Source organism: Oratosquilla oratoria, chromosome 20 (assembly GCF_046742065.1).
Source record: "Oratosquilla oratoria isolate Oo_2021 chromosome 20, ASM4674206v1, whole genome shotgun sequence".
NCBI lineage: Eukaryota > Metazoa > Arthropoda > Malacostraca > Stomatopoda > Squillidae > Oratosquilla > Oratosquilla oratoria.
In genome coordinates, this window is record NC_134796.1 from 51,828,509 (window position 1) to 51,849,111 (window position 20,603).

Below are 20,603 nucleotides of genomic sequence, written 5' to 3' on the forward strand. Positions count from 1 at the left end.
TTTTCAGATACTGGGGCACTTGAAACTTTGTCTGTGTCAGGCATGGCAGCCTTTTTTCCAAAATGGCTGCCATGTCCCATTGGTTTTGAGAGACATTTTCCTTAGGAGAGCACTCAATTCTCTATAGTGTGATTAAAATCGGCAGAAATTATTATTATTTTGTGCAATGTAACAAGGCTAAAATATCAGCCCAAAAACCGTATTAACAATGTTGTTATTATTATTGTTATTATCATTGTTATTACTATTATTATTATTATTATTATTATTATTATTATTATTATTATTATTATTATTATTATTATTATTATTATTATTATTATTATTATTATTATTATTATTATTATTATTATTATTATTATTATTATTATTATTATTATTATTATTATTATTATTATTATTATTATTATTATTATTATTATTAATATTATTATTATTATTATTATTATTATTATACTATACAACTGATAATCCTTCATACTTTGTTAATTAATGGTGGTGTTTGTGCTTGTCTTTGCAGAATGTGTTGGTCATCCAAGCGGTGCGAATGGTAGTGAAACTACAGTGATGGTGGTGCACTAAGATAACAGTGAAATTACTTCATGCCGAGCCACACATGAATAATAGAAATGCCAAAGCAATTTCAACTTGTTAGTCTCTGTGTGCCAAGCACACTCAGGCCTCTTTCAGATGGCGCGGGCGATGACCGTGTCCGCGCTTAAGCGCGGATGCACCCGCTTCCGCGTTGGTATTCAGACAGCACGGGGTCAAAACTACCCGCCACCCGCTCACCTCACCACTAGTTTGTTAGAATTATGTAAATATCTTGAAGTAAAGGGATGGAAGAAATATATGTGTGCACTTACCATACTTGTTTTTATCTGCCTCTGATAAACTCTCGAAGTTTGGGTTGAGCTTGATGTACACCTCCCTCCAGCATTCTGTTGTGTATGTTCTGGATTAATCTTCAAGTTATTTGCCCCACAGAGTTGTTCTCTCTTGCACAAGGAATATCAATTGCTCTGTATCAATAGGTGACTGGGAGCTTGTCCCCCACTGCCATCCCCGGCTATGACAGCTTTAGCACCCTGTCACGCCTTAGTGTGAATATAATGAAATATAGTTAAGTTAGTTAGTTAAGGTTTATCCAACAAAATATAATACAACTTATACATACATATACACAATTTTTTTTTTTTTCTTTTTTTTTTTACAAAATTACTTGTTGAAAAGGGAGAGCGTGAAGCAAAGCTTATGTTGAATTGTTCTCCCTTTAAGGAAAGAATTATTTTTATTTTATTTATCTATTTTTGTTACATGTTAGTATGATGTGTATATATATATATATATATATATATATATATATATATATATTTATATACACACATATATATATATATATATATATATTATCTATTTATTTTTATTTTATTTATTTGTTTATTTATTTATTTTTTTTGCAATGAGATGTGACACGACGCCTGCTAACTCCGACCTCACGTAGGAATCGGGGTCACGTGTGAGCATCGCATCATGTGGGGGTCAGGTGAGAGGTCAGGTCGATTGTTGATGGGACGATAATTGCTTACTGCGCGGATCCGGGTCACCGTCACTTGCAGGAACAAGAAAAAAAAAACAACGGCAGACTCGGGCGGTACATGACAGTTTCTCCATGAATACAATCATGAAGTGGATAAATCTCTACATTGTCAATTCAAGAGCATATGGATTCAGGCAGACCACTGAAAATCCTTGGTGCTGGGTGATACACTGGGATCCATTTGGTTCTTCTTTTCTCGGATTACGCTGTAATAAGAGCAACACAAGCTCTCTCTGCCCTTTCACTGTGGAAGACAATGTCCACAGCTGCACCTGAAATAGTCTAATTAATTAATTAATTAATTTTAGCAAGACCGTGCAATGGGAAATGGGGGCCGGAGGGGATACCTACTTCTGGGAGCTATAGGCTACCTGGAATAAAGAACCTGAGCAAATCTTAGAAAATTTAATAAAATTTTCTTCTGCTTGTTCATAGGCCCATGGCATGAATGCCATAAGTCTAACCATGCTAACCTCCTTGCATGAACAGATGAACTATCCATGCACTGTAAACATGGTCATCTAGGTGGTCGTGTGGATGTTTTTCCAACAAAATCAAACCATGCCCAGTGGTGGGGCCTGTTACTGAGGGCCAGGGGCATCAACGTTTGTTAGGTATTAGGCCTACCATTGCATGCCTCCAAACCTTCATCCGCATGTCTGATGACAAACCAACGAAATCATGTGTCTGGTCCGGTGTGGTTGGTGGTGTGCGTTTATGTATGTAAATTGTGCATGTAGTAATGCATTCCAACGAACTCACCAGTCCTTATTTCCCTCAAGTTCTGGGCGTTCATTCTCTGAAGATTATCGACATGTTCTTCGTCAGTTCAGTCTTGTTTGGATGTCCGAATTGGTTCATAGATGTGTCCTTGTACCGTACTCACATTGGAACACGAGAAGGCATCCAAATCCGATAAATATTTTTCACTCAATGTAGCCCCATCGTGTTGCTCGCTGGCAACCCTGACGTCATCAGTTACCCTAGCGGTGGAAAATGTAACTACGTCATTGAAAAGTTCGTCTGCTACCAGGCACTTAGATCATGCTATTTGAATAAAGTCAAGACTATAAAATGCTAGAAACGTGCATTTTGGTAATCTAACTTCCTCTAAGTTATATTTTCATACATGAAATAACAAAAATCAAAGAAATCCAAAACCTTCTCAGCTGACCTTTAAGGTCCAAAAATAGGTTACGGTCTGTGTTTCACGTCGTGAGCAACCCACACAGGTATTTTCACTTCTTATTTCCATTTTCTCACGTTTTACGTAATTCACCACTCACTCTGAGAAGCATTACTTCTCTGGTTCTTCGAAGCTACGTGTTCGTATTGAAAGGGCGTTCATGGTCCCGGCTTGTTCCTGAAGTTTCCTAGACTTCAGCTCCCAATTGTAGCTATCTCCCTTCTCTAATTACCTATGTGATAGATTCTCATGCTGGTTGACACCTTTTCTTCTTCCACTGTCTAGGGATTTTGGGACAGCCCCTCCCCAAACTCTCAAGCTCGTATATTTGTATCTTTCACTCATTATTCATATATATTGATTGTCAAAATAAAACTGAAAATCAGTTTACAGTTCGGTGCAAACTAATGGGTTTCGAGAATATTCTTTGCTGTAAACATATGTCCTTAATTTATTATCTTGCAACTTGGCACTACCTGCACGTGCTTGTACTGCATGACCCGTGCATGATGGCCAATGCACTGTTGCCCCTGACTTATCATGGTCAGTTATTATAATGGTTCACCAGTGGTGTCACAACACTGCTGTGTTACTGTTACCGTTAGTGCTGCAAAAGATTAGTAATTTTTATTAGTTCAGCTCCCTCCCAACCCCAAGTCATAAGTTTGGCTATGGGCCTGTAAAAACTCCAGGAGTTGTGGCTCATACACTCGAGTAGACAAAATTGCTGACGTCCTTCCCAGCGAGTTCTCCACTTTTCCTGGCAGCAGGAGTTAGTCGAACTACTCACTTTGGATACCAAACATCAAATTGAGCGAATAAAACTAGTAGATTGGTAGCGAGAAATGCCTAGTGTGTCGCCACGTTTACCTTACCTTTGACTTTATACAAATATTAATAGTTCCTGTAATCCAACATCACTCGAATTTATATACATAAAATTATTTTATAAATAAGATAATATGATTATTAAGTAACTATTTTAGTCATTGGCATAATGTAAATTATTAATTAGATTCGTGTCTGCAGGCTGCAGCTTTGGCTTAAGACTCGACTGTGCTCCGTTGGCTACGGGCAATCATTAGACGTGTTTACTTTTGTAAGTGACTAACACTGGCTAGTGACAACTTGTAGAAATCTAGAGAAGCGTGTTTATTGTAATTTGATATATATAATTATGATAGTGAAGTATATTGAAATGCATATTTGATATGAAAAAGTGGCAGATTAATAAGGTAGAGGGTTTGGGAATGGGGTATACTGGTTTGGCAGCTGGTACAACTTGGCTCTGTGTCAAATAACCACAACATCATCAAGCAAGTCACAGGTATACGTGCATCACAAGAGGTGTAACAGAATTTTTACGTGATTTGCATATTTTTGTGTGATCAGGGCATACAGTATACCATTACATGGTTAATTTCATTATTTATTATTTTCTACCAGGTAAGAATTGTCAGTACTTTTATTAGTTTCACAGAATCACACTTATTAATTACTGAGTGCAAGCATAGGTACCATTTTCCTAGTATTGATACAAGGATTTTCACTGGTTCCTTTTGTTGCTGGGGGTTAATTTTTTTAATGAAATATATTCTCAACAAAGAATTACTTACCTATTTCAGTTTAGTGGTGAAATTAAGACTAAGAGGCTATCTAATATGACTTCATCTCTAACACATCTTGGGTGTGAAAATTAATGTTCTTATACTAAATTTAATAAATTTACTTGTTCATATACATTTTAACTTTCTACATCACTAATGGGAATGTGGTGTGACATTTTGTTGAGTACATGTATGTGTTACCTCCTGAAGGGTCGCACTAATTGCCGAACAAACCGAACAAAACCGATAAAAGCCGAACAAACCAACAAAGCCCAAACAAGGATGGTTTTTGCTCAAATGCACACTTCTATATATATATATATATGGTTGCATTATTTGAACTATTTTATTTAAAATGTGTGATTTCCATGTAATATGATCAAAGAGAAGTTACGTTTTTATCCTCTGCTAAATTACTGACCACAGCTACGATTCGTCCAGCCATATACATCATCATTTAATTCTTGATACAAGTAAAAGAATGATCTCTAATCACGACCGGGTATTTAAAAACGCCCCCCAAAAATGCCACCCAACAAATTTTCCTGCCAAAAATGCAAAATTTGGCATTAAAAACGCCAATCTGACAACCCTGACGCTCAGTGATAATCTGCACTCGCAGAACATAGATGGCAGGCTAGTGGTAAATTTGTAACCACCAGTCGGTAACTTTGCAGAAGCTAAAAACAACTTCTCTTTGGTCAAATTATATGAAAATCACACATTTTAAAGAAGAGTTGAAATAATTCAACTATATGCAGTCTATTACACTAATAACACAATAGTAAGAAACTTAGTAGAGTGAAGTTTGATCCATGCCACCAATGATCATTGAGGACGGGCTGGATAAAAACGTAACTTCTCTTTGATCATATTACATGGAAATCACACATTTTAAAGAAAATAGTTCAAATAATGCAACCATGTATATATAGAAATGTGCATTTGAGCAAAAACCATCCTTGTTTGGGTTTTGTTGGTTTGTTCGGCTTTTATCGGTTTTGTTTTGTTTGTTCGGCAATTAGTGAGACTGCCTCCTGAATGGTCTGTTATCACATAAACTATTTTGTGTGTTCACTACTCAGTTGCACAGGGACACTGATCAAGTCTTGCCTTAAAATTGCTATTAGTTGGGGTGATGAAAATATCCTCAGGAAGTGCATTCCATAAATTCACAACCCTCACATTAAATGAATTTGCTTGAACTAGAGTTTTCCAGTGCCCTTGTTTCCTTAGCTTCAAGCATATGTTAGGTATTGTACTGCTTTCATTGAACCCAAAGAAAGAAGACGCTTTAATCAATGATCTCCATCCTTTTCAAGATTCTATATGTTTCAATAAGGACTCCTCTCTTCCTTCTTTTTTCTCATGTTGTGAATCCAAAATAAAAAAAAATTTTTTTGTCAATTTATAGTTTCACCCAACCAACGATTTTGATATGTGGCTTGTGTGTTTCTGGTGAGAAATGTTGTGATATGAATGATTGTGTATATAATTTCTGTCGCAAATGTGTACTTTTCAAGTAATTAAATATTGAAGTTATTCACTTATGCCTACATCCCCAATGATTTGGGGGGACCTATGGGAAATCAGGGTTTTTGGGTGGGGAGCACTAATAAGTTGAGTAATGCGCATTGCAAAACAGGTATAAAATGAACAAGAACACTAAAAAATCATATAAGAAAAAGAATTTCACCTTTGAGGTTCCGCTGCGTAACGCGTGCAGCCATATTTGTTTACCAATGATTCGAAATATTTGTTGGTATATTCGCTAGATTTAGCAAAGCTGCCTGTGAAATTGTTGTTCAGATTCGCTCACGAATCGCTAAATTTGTTGCTATATCCGCTAAATTTAGTGAAGCCCACTCTGCCTGCGGAAAAATTGCTAACTGTAAAATAGGGAATAAATGCATGAGGCTTGGAGAGGACTGATGGTTGCAAATTTGTCTACAGCTAACCTAACGTAACGTAACTGGAACTTAACCTAACCAAACCAACCTAACCAAACCTAACCTAACCTAACCTAACCTAACCTAACCTAACCTCAATGTAACCTAACCTAACCAACCCAAACCTAACCTAACTTAACCATAACCTAACCTAACCAACCTAACCTAATCAAACCTAATCTAACCAACCCTAACCTAACCAAACCTTACCTAACCAAACCCAACCTAACCAACCCTAACCTAATCATAACCTAACCAAACCAACCTAACCTAACCAAACCTAAGCTCAATGTAACCTAACCTAACGTAACCTAACCTAATGTAACCTAACCAAACAAACCTATCCTAAACAACCTAAACCTAACCTAACCAACCCTAACCTAACCATAACCTAACCTAACCTAACCAAACCAACCTAACCTACCCAACCCTAACCTAACATAACCATAACTTAACCTAACCTAACCTAACTAACCCTAACCTAACCTAACCTCAACATAACCTAACCAAACCTAACCTAACCTACCCTAGCCTATCCTAACCTAAATGTAGTGGATATAGCGACAAATTTAGCGATTCTTTGGTAGCGCTCCTGAACAACATGGGCGGGCGGCTTCTCTAAATCTAGCAAATATACCAGTACTAACAAATATTTCAAATCATTGGTAAACAAATATGGCTGGGTGTGCGTTACACAGCGCAACCTCAAAGGTGAAATTTATGTTTTTTTAGTGTTCTTGTTCATTCTATACCTGTTTTGCAATGCACATTACTCAATTTATTAGTGCTCCCCAACCAAAAACCCTGATTTCCCACAGGTCCCCCCAGATCGTTAGGGAGATGTAGGCACAAGTGCATAACTTTAATAATTAATTACTTGAAAAGTACGCATTTCTGACGAAAATGATGTACACCATCATTCATATCACAACATTTCTCACCAGAAACACATAAGCCACATATCAAAATTGTTGGTTGGGTAAAACTATAAATTGTCCAAATTTTCACACTGAAAAGAAATCAAAATGTTTTATCATAAAAGTGACTGTAGTGGAAGCATCCAAAAGGTACCAAAGTTGAGAAGTGGATTGAGATACAGAAAAAAAGCTATCCTGGCCAATTGTTATTGTGGATAGTTAGATTGACCATTGTTATTGTGTGTATTTGCTTATATTTACCTAATTTTAATGTACAGCTATGCTTATGGGGCCTATCTGTATCTCCATTTGTCAAGTTAAACTTATACTCATTTAGGATGTCTGCTTAAATTATGTCTTTACCCTTGTACATCTCATCACCTTGCTTTTACCCACATTTACCTTCAACTTTCTCGTATTGCATACCTTTCCAAATTCTGTCACAAACTCCCTTAATTCTTCCTCTGACCCTGCCATAAGTGCAGTGTTGTCAGTAAACCACAATTAGATCACCTCCCCCTTTTCTCAATTTTTTTTTTTTTTTAACAATCTCCAGTCCCCTGTCCATTACCCTTGGCTTTACCTCCCACACTAGCCTGTCCATGTAAATACAGTAATGCAACACAGGCACCAGTCCAAAGTTTCTTCTCAGAGGCATTATTGGGAGTGTTTGTGGTTATTGCATATTTCCAGCCTATGAAACTTGAGGCAACCATTTTTATCAGTCAGTCAATCTCTTTCCCCTGGTCTCTTATGTTGAAGACCATTATTATTATTATTATTATTATTATTATTATTATTATTTTTATTATTGTTATTGTTGTTGTTGTTGTTATTGTGACTAAGTCTGGAGGTGATACATTGACTTGATAGTGTATGCTTTATTTAATTGCAGGTTTATCATGTAAGGTGAAGTTCTGATTGTAGTGATAGTACAATGGGGCTGTCAGGAGTTAACGTAAATGACGTCGCCCAGCTGTCAGACAGTGACCTGCGAGGAGCTTTGGAAAAATTTGGGGAGACTATAGGTCCCATTACTCCCTCCACAAGGTAGATTTTCCAAATATGGGTTTGTGAAGTACTGTATTTGAGATATATTCATGATAGTTATGTGATGCACCACATATATACAGTGGCCGCGAAAAGTTTGGGCGCAAAATTATAGGCGCCCCAACTTTCCCCTAAACTCAAAACATGTGAAAAATACAACTTTCCACCCAAACTTTTCGCTATTTTTCAATGCTAGCGTTTGTACCCGTATTTAGCCGAGACAATACACACTATTTGGCAACTCTGTTTAGGCGCACTCGATGTCACATGGAGTCAGTTTCTAAACATCTCTCACGGAGAGTAGTCTTTTTTTTGCAGTGGTCTCTGTTTTTGTGCCTTGATATCTCCGTAATGGGAAGTGGTAAAGAGCTAGAAAGAGACACAGTTGTTACAATCATAACCCTCTATAAGGAGGGTTATAAGTGTAAAGATATTGCTACTCGTGTGGGAATTGGAGTGCGTCAAGTGCAAAAGTGGACCAAGAAATTTCGAGACGAAGGAAGTGACATCATTCGTACTCCAAAGCATCGCTCTGGTCGGCCAAGGAAGATATCAAATCGTACTTCTACGGTTCTAACTGCCTCCTAATAACCGTAGGAGGCAGTTAGAACCGTAGAAGTACGATTTGATATCTTCCTTGGCCGACCAGAGCGATGCTTTGGAGTACGAATGATGTCACTTCCTTCGTCTCGAAATTTCTTGGTCCACTTTTGCACTTGACGCACTCCAATTCCCACACGAGTAGCAATAACTTTACACTTATAACCCTCCTTATAGAGGGTTATGATTGTAACAACTGTGTCTCTTTCTAGCTCTTTACCACTTCCCATTACGGAGATATCAAGGCACAAAAACAGAGACCACTGCAAAAAAAAGACTACTCTCCGTGAGAGATGTTTAGAAACTGACTCCATGTGACATCGAGTGCGCCTAAACAGAGTTGCCAAATAGTGTGTATTGTCTCGGCTAAATACGGGTACAAACGCTAGCATTGAAAAATAGTGAAAAGTTTGGGTGGAAAGTTGTATTTTTCGCATGTTTTGAGTTTAGGGGAAAGTTGGGGCACCTATAATTTTGCGCCCAAACTTTTTGCGGCTACTGTATATGCATGGAAGCTTTGTAGAAGCAAAATAATTTTGTAAAAAAAAAATTTTAGATCCCTTTGGGAAAAGAGATTACTACGTAAACTGCAAGGCAAAGATGTTAAATCAGTGTTGGAGTCTGAGCAGCAAGAATCGCCAGAGCAGATGACGTGTTCAGATGTAACAGTGACACAGAAGACAGAAATTCATGTCTACTATGGAATCTTTCCTCCTCCAAATGTAGACATTACAGCTGACTGTGGTAAGTAAATTTACTTTTGGAAGTATGAGAATGTATTTATATTTATTTTTGTTGGTATTATTATGTATTATTATCCCTTCGAGCTGCATCAAAATATCATTCACACACAACCACTCCCTGAACTCCCCCCCCCCTCCTCCAGGAGGAGGGGGTAAGCCAGGAAGAGCCAAGAAAAGAGGGAGGGAGGGGTGGTGAATGGGAGTGGAGTAGGTGGGGATGAAATGGGTGAAAGTGCAATTATGCCTTTTGACTTTGGTTACCCTTGCAAGGGTGAAAAAGCCTTCCACTTGAAGAGGATCACAGCAAGTGATCGAAATATACGGAAATTCGTTACTTCCTTCTTTTCTTAAATCCAAATAATAGTGGGTTTTTAGTGCAATTACTAATGTGTAACGACATTACTGGACAATGTATGTATATATTATTGTTATTAATATTATGTATTATTATGTATATTATTTTTATGTATTATGTATATACAGACTGGTTGCAAAATGATAGGATGAGAGAAGCATATGAGAGGTACAAAGAAAAAAGAAGTAAAACATAAGATAAAGAAGCTAAAAGAAGAGTGGATATAAAATGGGGGAAGAGTATGACAGAATTTTTTTAAAGTAATGAAAAGATGTTTTGGAAGGAAATTAGAGAGGAAGGGAGGCAAATCAAATAGAGAAGAAAAGATAAAAGGTGCAGATGGAGAGATGATAATGGAAGAGACTGTGGTAAGAGGAAGATGGGCAAAGTATTTTAGGGAGTTGCTAAATGTGAAGGAGGATAGGGAGGGAAAGGTGATTGCATTGGGAGGCACTAAAATTGACAGTGGTTAATGAGGAAAATGGAGGAGAAATAGGAAAAGATGAGGTGAAAGCAGTTATTAAAATGATGAGAACAGGCAAGGCACCTGAGTTAGATGGGTGTCATGTGGAGTGTCTAAAAAAGGGAGGTACAGTGATGGTGGACTGGCTGGTGAGGTTGTTTAATGTTTGTCTAAAAGAGGGTAGAGTGCCAGAGGATTGGAGGAGTGCCTATATAGTTCCACTTTACAAGGGAAAAGGGGACAAATGTGAGTGTAGTAGTTTCAGAGGGATCAGTTTGTTAAGTGTAGTTGGGAAGGCTTATGGGAGGTTTTGATTGTGAGTATTAGGAGATGAACAGAGAATGTTTGTTGAGGAAGGGAGAAGACAGAAGATAGGGGTGAGTGAAGAATGGTTGTGTATGGATGATGCTGTGATGCATGAAAGGGAGTGGGTGGGGAATGGGGCAGATAGGGAGTGGTCATGTAAGAATGATATTTTGATGCAACCTAAAGGGATTTCTCTCCGTTTTCTCTTTTTCTGTATGAGGGGATGGGGAGGTGGAGGGTTACCAATTAAATGAAGTGGCCATGCTTTGGAGGTGCTGTGTCTTGCTGCATTGCTAGCCACCCAGGGCAATGGGTGAGATGCAGGGATGACCCATCATCCAGGAGGAGCCAAGAAAAGTGGGAAGGGTGGTAAATGGAAGTGGAGTATGTGGGGACGAAATGGATGTGAGTGTAATTACGCCTTTTAATATTGGTTACCTCCCTTGTAAGGGGGGGAAAAAGCCATTGGTATATGTATGTATTGTATGTATATATTATGTGTATGTGTATATATATATATATACATATATATATTTGTAAAGGAAGGGAGCATATATATATTTTCTTTTATGAAGAAAGTATGATTTAATCTTTGACAGTTGTGTATCTCCCACCATTTCAGATTATGAGCCTGTCTTAAATGATAAGACATCATGTTTAAAACTTATGAAAAAGCATAAAGGATCTAGGTTCAAAGCCTTTCAGAGTTATGAAGATGCTCTACACTTTGCTCAGACAGGACCAGACATCCCTGCATCATCTGCATCATGTGGTAAGTATTTCTCTCTCTCTCTCTCTCTCTCTCTCTCTCTCTCTCTCTCTCTCTCTCTCTCTCTATCTCTCTCTCTCTATCTCTCTCTCTCTCTCTCTCTCTCTCTCCCTCCCTCCCTCCCTCCCTCCCTCCCTCTCTCCCTCCCCCCCCTTGAAGTCCACATAAAACCTTCTAAAACATCTGTTTGACACTAGTTTATTTGAAAACAAGTTGAGCTTGATACACATGCCAAGATCAGTCAATCCATTCTCTGGTCCAGGAGGTCTCTCTTGCAGTAGATCCATGGTTCCCAGGTCACTAGCTACAACCACCAGATTGACCCATGATTCACTCACTGTATATGACTAATGTAGGATAAGGTGTGGCTTCCTCTGTATGGTAGTACCATTGGGGGCAGTTTGTTTCTGTGGCCATGCCTTTTCTGTGTTGGTAATATTTAAATGCTGGACAATGATCTAAATGTATTCCTGCCAGTGTGGATCTTGTCTCTCTTGTGTAGAATTTTTCTGTGGGGCTAATGTCTGGATGGGTTCAATGGAGCAGGGGGTTTTGCTGTTGGTCTTGCAGTGCATGTGTTGTGATTGAGTGTATTATGAATGTAATGTGTGGTGTAGGTGGTAGGTTGTTGTAGATGTAGGAGTAGTAGGCTACCAGTGGAGTGTTTATATTGCATTCATTGGTTGTGCTCATATGACTTAATGAGATGGGTGAGTAGGGTTGAGGGCTCACTATACTCATACTTTTCATGTGATATTCTGTTGGGAGGACTTTGGTTTCTGTATGCAAATGTTCTATTTTCCATACTTTGTTTTGTCTCTGTTTTTTATTTTCCTGACTGTTAGGAACAGTGCTGTGGAAAGGTAGTTAATCATGGTTCTTAAGAACTGGCAAAGTAAATATCATTTGATGGTGAATCTGTTGCCCCAGAAGGTCTCTTGCAGATTGTTGGGAACCATGCTATGGAGGCATACTTGAAGATGGTTCTTATGAATAGCTTGTGGATAATCATTAGTTTCTTTCTGTTGGCCAGAGTCATTGTTTACAATAGATCTAAGTAGATTCATTTTCATGTGGATTTTTGCCATCAGGTCTTTGATATATGGAATGAATGTTGTATGAGTATCAACTGTGAAGCCAAGCATACCCCATCTACTTGTGCTCTCTACTCATTGCCAGTCTTTCATCAATCATTCCTTCTATGGACCTGAACTCACCACTTTGATCTATCCAAATTGACTGCTTCCTTCCCATCCTTGTTCTCTGCCTTACCTTCATATTTCTTGGTCCATCCATTCTTGTCTTGCATCCCTGATTCATTCCTATCTTTTGCACTTTGTCTTCCTTGGCCGACAGATATTCCATGTGCATCTAAATCTCCCATCATCCCATCCATTTATGTAATTTTCAGTTTTCCTCTCAAGCTCAATCCATGCACTAATGTTTCCCATGCTATTTTTGCTAGTCTTTGCTCATGCATTATTTCCACATGCCTAAGCCATCTCAGCACTCTGATGTATCCAATTCAACATCTCCCTTCCTATCCCTGTTCTCTGTCTCACCTTCCTAATTCTCAGTCTATCTAGTCTTGTTATACTGTCATTATGTTTCTAAAATATTTCATTCCAAAGATTTCTCTCTGCCTCTTATTCTATTAAAAGTGTTCTAATTTGCCCCATTAACACTTTCCCATAAACCTTACTAACCTTATTTACAGGCTCATCCTTCAAAAGCTAATATATTTTAGATTTTTATTTATATTTAATTTTTATTGTTCAGTAAAACTTCACTGTATTTAGGTCAAACTGTGGATATGTACATGGACATTATTAACTCTGTCATTGTCTTGATTAAAAGATGAATTTGATATTTCAATTAAGAATTTAGCCATTGTTAATTCTAAGACTGATAACTTACTTTATCTTTTGTAGATGACCCAGGGAAGTCCTGCAATGGAACAGGAGTTATTGGAGAGAAGTCTAGTCCCTATCGTGGCCCTAAATCTCAGGACTTGGTCAAGCTACGAAAATCAATTGAGAAAGGAGATATTACCTATTTTTCTGATGTTAGTATAATTTTTGCCAGAATCAGTAGATTAATCTTGATATAAATTGTAATTTTGTTGAATAAGAGAGGCCTATGTATATGTTGATTAGATGTATTAACCACATTCCTCTTGCTATAAATTGATAGTATGTGGGATGAGGAGGATAGGAGGGAATAAAAGGAGATGAAGGGGTGAGGGATGTGGTGGCAGAAAGGAAGCAGGTATATGAGAAGTGAAGAAGCATATGAGAAATATAGAGAAAAGTGGGTGGAAGCCTAACATATGGTGAGGGGAGCTAAGAGGAGGGCAGATGTGAAGAGGGATATGTGTTTGATGATGGATAACTTTAGAAAGAATAAAAGGGAGGAAGTGAAAAGAGTGAGGGAATTGGGTAGAGGAAAGGGTAAAGCGTGTAGATGTAAACTAGTCTATCAATCCATTACTACCCCAGGATGTCTCCCTTGAAGGAAACTCACAGCTTTCAGGTAAACAGCAACACCCACCAATTAGGCTCATAGGTCATCAGGGGAAGAAATATTGTATTGTTCCATGTAAATAGTCTTGGGTATTGTAGAATGAAGTGCTCAGTGTCCTCTTTGTGATGTTTGCATCTAGGAGAGTTTGAATAGTAGCCAAGCCTATTATGTGCTGATTCAGAATTAAGAGCTGGATAGTGTCCAGAATGCAAGCATGCTAGTGTCTTTATTCTCTTGAGAGTCTTCCATGGGACTGAGATTTCCCAACACCATTCAGCTGGTGTTGGGGGATCTCAATGCAAGAGTAAGAGATGAGCTTATATAGATGGAGTAGTAAGGAGATCTGAGGGTTAAGTGGAGAGATGATGGAAATGTGTTTAGAAAGGAATTGATGATAGCAAACACATTTTTTAAGAAGAGAGCTAAGCATAAGTACACATGGGAAAGGGTAGTGGATGGAGAGGTGGGTGATAGGGCATTAATGGACTATGTAGTGGTACCCAAAGAAAGAATTTTGGGCATTCATCCTTTCAGGGGAAAGAGTTGGAGAGTGTCAGATAATTTTTTGGTAGAAGGGAAATTTAGAGGAGGAAAATGGTGGGAGAATGAGAAGGAAAAGGAGAAAGAATACAATGAGAATTGGAGAGAAGTGTGGGAGGTGGTGAGGGATAAAGGAAAAGTAGAATTAGAAGAAGAATAGGTATATGTTTCAAGGAGGAAGTGATGAAGGGCACAAAGGTGGTATGCGGGGCAAGGGGGATAGGTGGGAACAGGAGGAAGGATAATGATTGTTTGGATGAAGAGATGAAGGAAGTGGTAGAAGAGAAGAAGTGAGCATATTGTTTGAAGGTGAGACAGTTGATTTATGATAGTCTGGTGTGACCAATGTCATTATTGATTTCTTGGGTGAGGTTTTCAATCTTATATTTAGGGTTTCTTCAGGTGGGCTTGAGTATTCTTTGCTGCTATTTTGTATTTATTGTGCTGGGTTACTATTGTCAGGTCATCTGTATATGAGAGAAATAGGTTTAGTTCTGGTTCTGGGGTTGGGAGGTCACTCATGAAGAGATTATCCCCTACCATCATATATAGGATGGGGATTGATTTGATTCAGTTTAATTTCACAAACTCCCCTTATCAGTGGGCCAGGACAGTGTCCCTTACAGAGGACTTCGTAACGTGGATTTAATGAACCATGCCTTTGGTCCAAGAAGTGATGCTCTAACCCACTTGTCCCTTCCTTCTTCAACAGACATTCCTCTCTTCCCCAAATCCCCTTCACCTCATCCATCCACATCATCCTAGGATGTCCCCTCATGTTCACTCCCTCCACATCTGCCTTCCATACCTCTTTTACTAGTCTTTCTTCAGTCATACTTTCCATGTGTCCAAACCATCCTAATATTCTTTCATCAACCCTATCTCCCAGCTCCTTTTTCACCCCTGTTCTCCTCCTCACCTCCTCATTTCTCACTCTATCCAGCCTAGTAACCCCCACCATACTTCTCAGACACCTCATCTCAAACACATTCAAACTCCTTCTCTCTTCTTCTCTTATGTTCCATGTTTCTGCCCCATACAGTGCTGTTGGCACAATCACTCCTTCATACAGTCTCCTCTTCGCATCCATTCCTAAATGTCTATTCCTTATTACACTCTTTAATCCACCAAGGCATTTACTCGCTTCTCTCAATCTACATTCTACCTCCACCTTCACTCCACCTTTTCCTGCTACACTTGCACCCAAGTATCTAAAACTATCCACTTCCTCCAGTTGCTCTCCCTTAATGTTCACTTCCAGTCTACTGCCACTTTCACCCCTTGTACATCTCATCACCTTACTTTTACCCACATTTATCTTTAGCTTTCTTCTATCACATACTCTCCCAAACTCTGCCACCAGCTTCCTCAATCCCTCCTCCGACCCTGCCACAAGCGCAGTGTCGTCCGCAAACAACAGCTGGCTCACCTCCCACTTTTATATATATATATATATATTTTTTTTTATCAAAACCTTCAACAACATGTTAGTAAACTTATTAAATTTCTTTTCTCTCTGTAGTGTGTCAAGGAAAACCCACGTTATTTGGTGAGCAGTGGTGACACTCCAGCAATTCTTCAAGAAGGTTCTCGCTATAATGCCCTGCACGTAGCATGTCGAACCAACCAAGCTGCGTTGTGCTCTAAGGTAGGTTAGTGGAGCTGTTGCTGGGAATGTATATGTATTTACTTAATTGTATTAACCTCACTGTAGTAAACAGGAAAGAAGCAACACTTATTAGGTCTTGTATCCTACCCTCCAAATTATTATACCTAGCCTCAAATTCATATACAGTTCCAACTTGATTTATATCCATGGTTTCTAGTTACCAAATTTAGGTTTGATTTCATATATTGAATTAAAATCTAAATATGATGATTGGAAGTCAAGAATATAGATTAAAGTGGTGGGTATGAGTTGATGCCTTTGCATCTGGGTCTTTTCCAATGGTTTTCCATTCCCTATCACTCAATAATGCTGCCTTGTTGCATTGCCTCAGACTTGAGGAGTGTGACCCTTGGTCCTAGAGGAGCACATTGGAGATGCAATGAGTAGGTTTTGGAATGGGTATGGGTTTTGTTGGGTGGGTATATGTCTTAACTTGGCACCCTAATTAATCATCAGAGGGGAAAAGCATTTTGGTTTGAGTATATATATGTATGTTGAGCCTTCATCTACTAGGAGCTAAGATATAAGACAACAAATGGGTTTGGATGGGTGTGGGATGGGTGAATGGTGGGTATATACCTTGACTCGGCCACCCATTATAAAAGAGAAAGGGCCTTTTAGTGCATGCATTTATGTACATATTTAAGTATTTTATTTTGTAATATTTATTTACTTTATTCATTTATTTATTCTATTTTGTTTATTGTTTATTTGGGAGGGAGGGTGGAGGGTTGTGGAGTGTTTTTGGGGATGGAATGGGTGGGAATGATTTTATGCCTTGTCCTTTTTGGCTACCTCCCTGGTAAGGGGGAAAAAGCCTTGGTATATGTATGTATATATGTATTTTGTTTATTCATTTATTTATTTATTTATTTTTTTTGTCTTTTCAGGTGTTATCAACAGTTGGTAATCCATCATTCTTCCAACAACTCTATCCAGATGATTCCTTGGAAAGTTCAGAGCGCAGAAGCAACTACTTGGTCGACCTTTACCTGAATATGCCGGACAAGGGCCTCAATGAGACACCTCTTCATTTTGCAAGCAAGCATGGCTCTTTGGAATGTGTGCAGGCGTTAACTTTGTATCCAGCATGCGATAAGCATCGCAGGAACAAATTTGATCAAACACCCTTGGATGTAAGTAGATTTTAGTTCCTGTATGAAGAGGTCCTTATACTGGGGTATAGACTTCATGGTATCTTGCATTAGTGATTGCATGGTAGCATGAACCTAATGCTTTAGGGACTGTTTTGGGAGGCCCCTACAGACCAGAGCCACACATCATTTGTCTTTGTTAGAGTAAACTCTCTACTCGTAGATCTGAGGAAGATGAAGGGAGGTGTGGAGGAAGAGATGGAGGTGTGGAGAGAGGAAGAGAAAGTGATATGGAAGAAAAGAAAAAATAACTCCCTAATCTACCCAAACCCAACCAAACCTAAGCTCTGGCTATACCTTTGTGCTCCAGCATTAAGTGCAGCTACCTCTCCAGTTGAAGCAGTCAAGAAATGGCCCTGCAATCAACTTCTCAATATCAGGTCATGAATTGACATTGCTGCCTCTGCTGCTGCTGCTGCTGCGCTCTCTCTCTCTCTCTCTCTCTCTCTCTCTCTCTCTCTCTCTCTCTCTCTCTCTCTCTCTCTCTCTCTCTCTCTCTCTCTCTCTCTCTCTCTCTCATCTCTCTCTGCTCTCTCTCTCTCTCTCTCTCGCTCTCTCTCCTCTCTCACTCTCTCTCTCTCTCTCTCTCTCTCTCTCTCTCTCTCTCTCTCTCTCTCTCTCTCTCTCTCTCTCTCTCTCTCTCTCTCTCTCTCTCTCTCTCTCTCTCTCTCTCTCTCTCTCTCTCTCTCTCTCTCTCTCTCTCTCTCTTTTTCTCTTTTTCTCTTTTTCTCTTTTTCTCTGTAGCTAATCCACTGGTGCTTGAAAATGAAATTAATTTAATGCAAAAATATCGTGTTCAGAAATACAAAGATTGTTGACCAAAGAAAAACTGATCTCCCATTAATAACTACCACTTAGCCTTCCATATGCCACAATATTTTTCTGTAAGGCCTTAAATCTTAATATTGTTCCAAGAAATGTCTATCAAAAGGAACACCATATGAAAACAAAGCCCTTTATAGTATGGCATTTTGCATGTGATATCTATCAAGTACATAGCCTTTAATAAATGTGTTGAAATGTAAGGACTGTGTACGTGAGTAAAAAAACAAATGCATAGAGTGATATCAAACACTGATGGAATACTGGAATACTTGCCAGTAATGGAGGCAGTGGTTGTAAGGCAGCTGCTTGTGACCCACCAGTTAACAGTTGCCTGGAACTCTTAGGGTACACTCACTATGAATGATGGTTTTGTGCCTCTCCCTGATGACAGAGACTTTTTTATTCTTCATTCTTTTAGGATTATGGATGCATTTAAAAAGAAAAGTGTATTTTTTATAACCTTCATTGCCTTTTGACTATGAGATTCTCATAACCCTGTATGTGTTAAAGGTGATGTAGAACATTCAGGTGTTAAGAACAAATACTTATTAAAACTGCTTTATTTTTGCAGATTGTATGCACCCGAAAGAGTGATTCTCCATCATCTGTGGTAGAACAGATCAAATGTCTTTTAGGGGATCAGTGTTATGTGCCCCTCTTTCGTGATGATGATCTCTGCCTCCAGCCCACTATTGGTCAGCCCTGGTCTCCAAGTTTGGATGATTTGAGAAGTCCAGAACCGAGTCCTATTGATTCTGCTTGCAGTCCAGTCAGAACAATTAGCCCATTGAGTCCAAGTATGAAGGTAAATTTTTAATTTTATTGTATTTATTTTTTATTAATTTATTTGTGTATTTATTTTATTTTAATTTATTTATTTATTTATTTTTATTTTTTATTTATTTATCTATTTATTTATTTTTGTACAAGAGGGAGGGGAATGGAGTGTGATAGGGATGGAATGGGTTGGAGTGGATTTTATGCCTTTGTTTTTTGGCTACCTCCCTTATAAGGGGGAAAAAAGCCTTTGGTATATGTATGTATGTATGGGGCAGGCTTGGAATTTAAGAAAATCAGAGAGGAAAAGCTTGAATGTGCTTGAGATGAAAGTATGGTAGGGCTTACTAGGTTGGATAGAGTGAGAAATGAGGTGAGGAGGAGAGCGGGAATGGAAAAGGAGATGGCAGATAAGGCTGATGAAAGGTTATTGGGATGGTTTGGACACATGGAAAGAATGAGTGATGAAAGATTAGTAAAAGACGTGTGGAAGGCAGAGGTGGGTAGAGTGAACATAAGGGGATGACCAAGGACAAGATGGTTGGATGGGGTGAAGGGGGCATTGAAAAAGAGGGGAATGTCTGTTGAGCAAGGGAGAAGGCAGGAGATATGGATGAGCAGGGAGTGACTGTGTATAGATGATACTGTGATGCAAGGAAGGGATGAGGGCTTCTGTGTGTGAATGATATTTTGATGCAGCTCTAAGGGATTTCTCCTTGTCTTCTCTTTTTCTGCATGAGGGCACGGAGAGGGAGGGTTGCCAATTAACTGAAGCGGCCTTGCTGTGAATGTGCTGTGTCTTGTTGCATTGCTTCTGACTCAGGTCAGTGGGCGAAATGCAGGGATGACCTGTCATCCAGGAGGAGCCAAGAAAAGAGGGAGGGAGGGAGGGGTGATGAATGGGAGTAGAGTGGGTGAAGATGAAATGGGTGGAAGTGTAATTATGCCCTTTGATTTTGGCTACCTCCATTGTAAGGGGGAAAAAGCCCTTGGTATATGTACCCACTCGTGCCTTGTGATGCCTGTGTAGGAGTCATCGTACTGAATTAGTTAATTAGTTGAGTCATATCTCTTAAACTTAAATCTAAGGTGTGTTTCCCCATTTTTTATTCTGCCATAAAGACTTTTTTTTTTCTCATTTTTCAGCCCATCATGACTTACACACCACTTTTATTTTTCTCTTTTGTATGTAATACTTTAACCATTGTTTTATCATTCTGATCCTTTTCCCATGCACAGGTACGAGGCTATGCTGGTCCTATGAGTCCTGTGAAAGCAGAAGTGTTTCACAAAAGATGGCGTTCATCACCTGCTCCATCACCTGGACGCAATAATAAGAAATCAAGGCTAGCAGCACTCAGATTGGAGGACCCAGACAAGGGTTTGGAGAAAGTTGGGAGGTAAGATGTTCTCACAATTCATGACTCTTTTGGGTAGGTGTTTATCTATATACCAAAGGCTTTTTCCCCCTTTACAAGGGAGGTAGCCAAGTCAAAAAGCAAGTACCCACTCCCACCCATTCCACTCCTATCCACCACCTTTTCCTTCCTCTCATCTTAGCTCCTCATGG

At 38.9% G+C, this 20,603-nt stretch overlaps 2 protein-coding genes across 6 annotated transcripts in view; both read left to right on the top strand.

Moving 5' to 3' along the window:
• The window catches only part of LOC143036578 (protein regulator of cytokinesis 1-like), a 64,163-nt gene extending 63,325 nt beyond the window's left edge, over positions 1 to 838 (top strand). Inside the window, exon 14 of the mRNA XM_076204121.1 lies at positions 521 to 838. The gene's annotated coding sequence lies outside the window, so the exon portion shown is untranslated. The remainder of the gene's footprint in view (positions 1 to 520) is intronic.
• A 2,960-nt stretch (positions 839 to 3,798) lies between these two features.
• Ankle2 (ankyrin repeat and LEM domain-containing protein 2) overlaps positions 3,799 to 20,603 on the top strand; it is a 44,103-nt gene continuing 27,298 nt past the window's right edge. The window contains exons 1-9 of one of the 5 annotated variants that reach the window (XM_076204123.1): positions 3,799 to 3,885; positions 8,155 to 8,309; positions 9,466 to 9,653; positions 11,399 to 11,548; positions 13,477 to 13,610; positions 16,131 to 16,256; positions 17,168 to 17,413; positions 18,828 to 19,061; positions 20,273 to 20,433. In XM_076204123.1, coding sequence (XP_076060238.1) covers positions 8,197 to 8,309; positions 9,466 to 9,653; positions 11,399 to 11,548; positions 13,477 to 13,610; positions 16,131 to 16,256; positions 17,168 to 17,413; positions 18,828 to 19,061; positions 20,273 to 20,433 — 1,352 coding nt within the window. In that variant the 5' untranslated portion in view covers positions 3,799 to 3,885; positions 8,155 to 8,196. The other 4 variants (XM_076204125.1, XM_076204124.1, XR_012967377.1 and 1 more) reach the window with 4 other exon arrangements.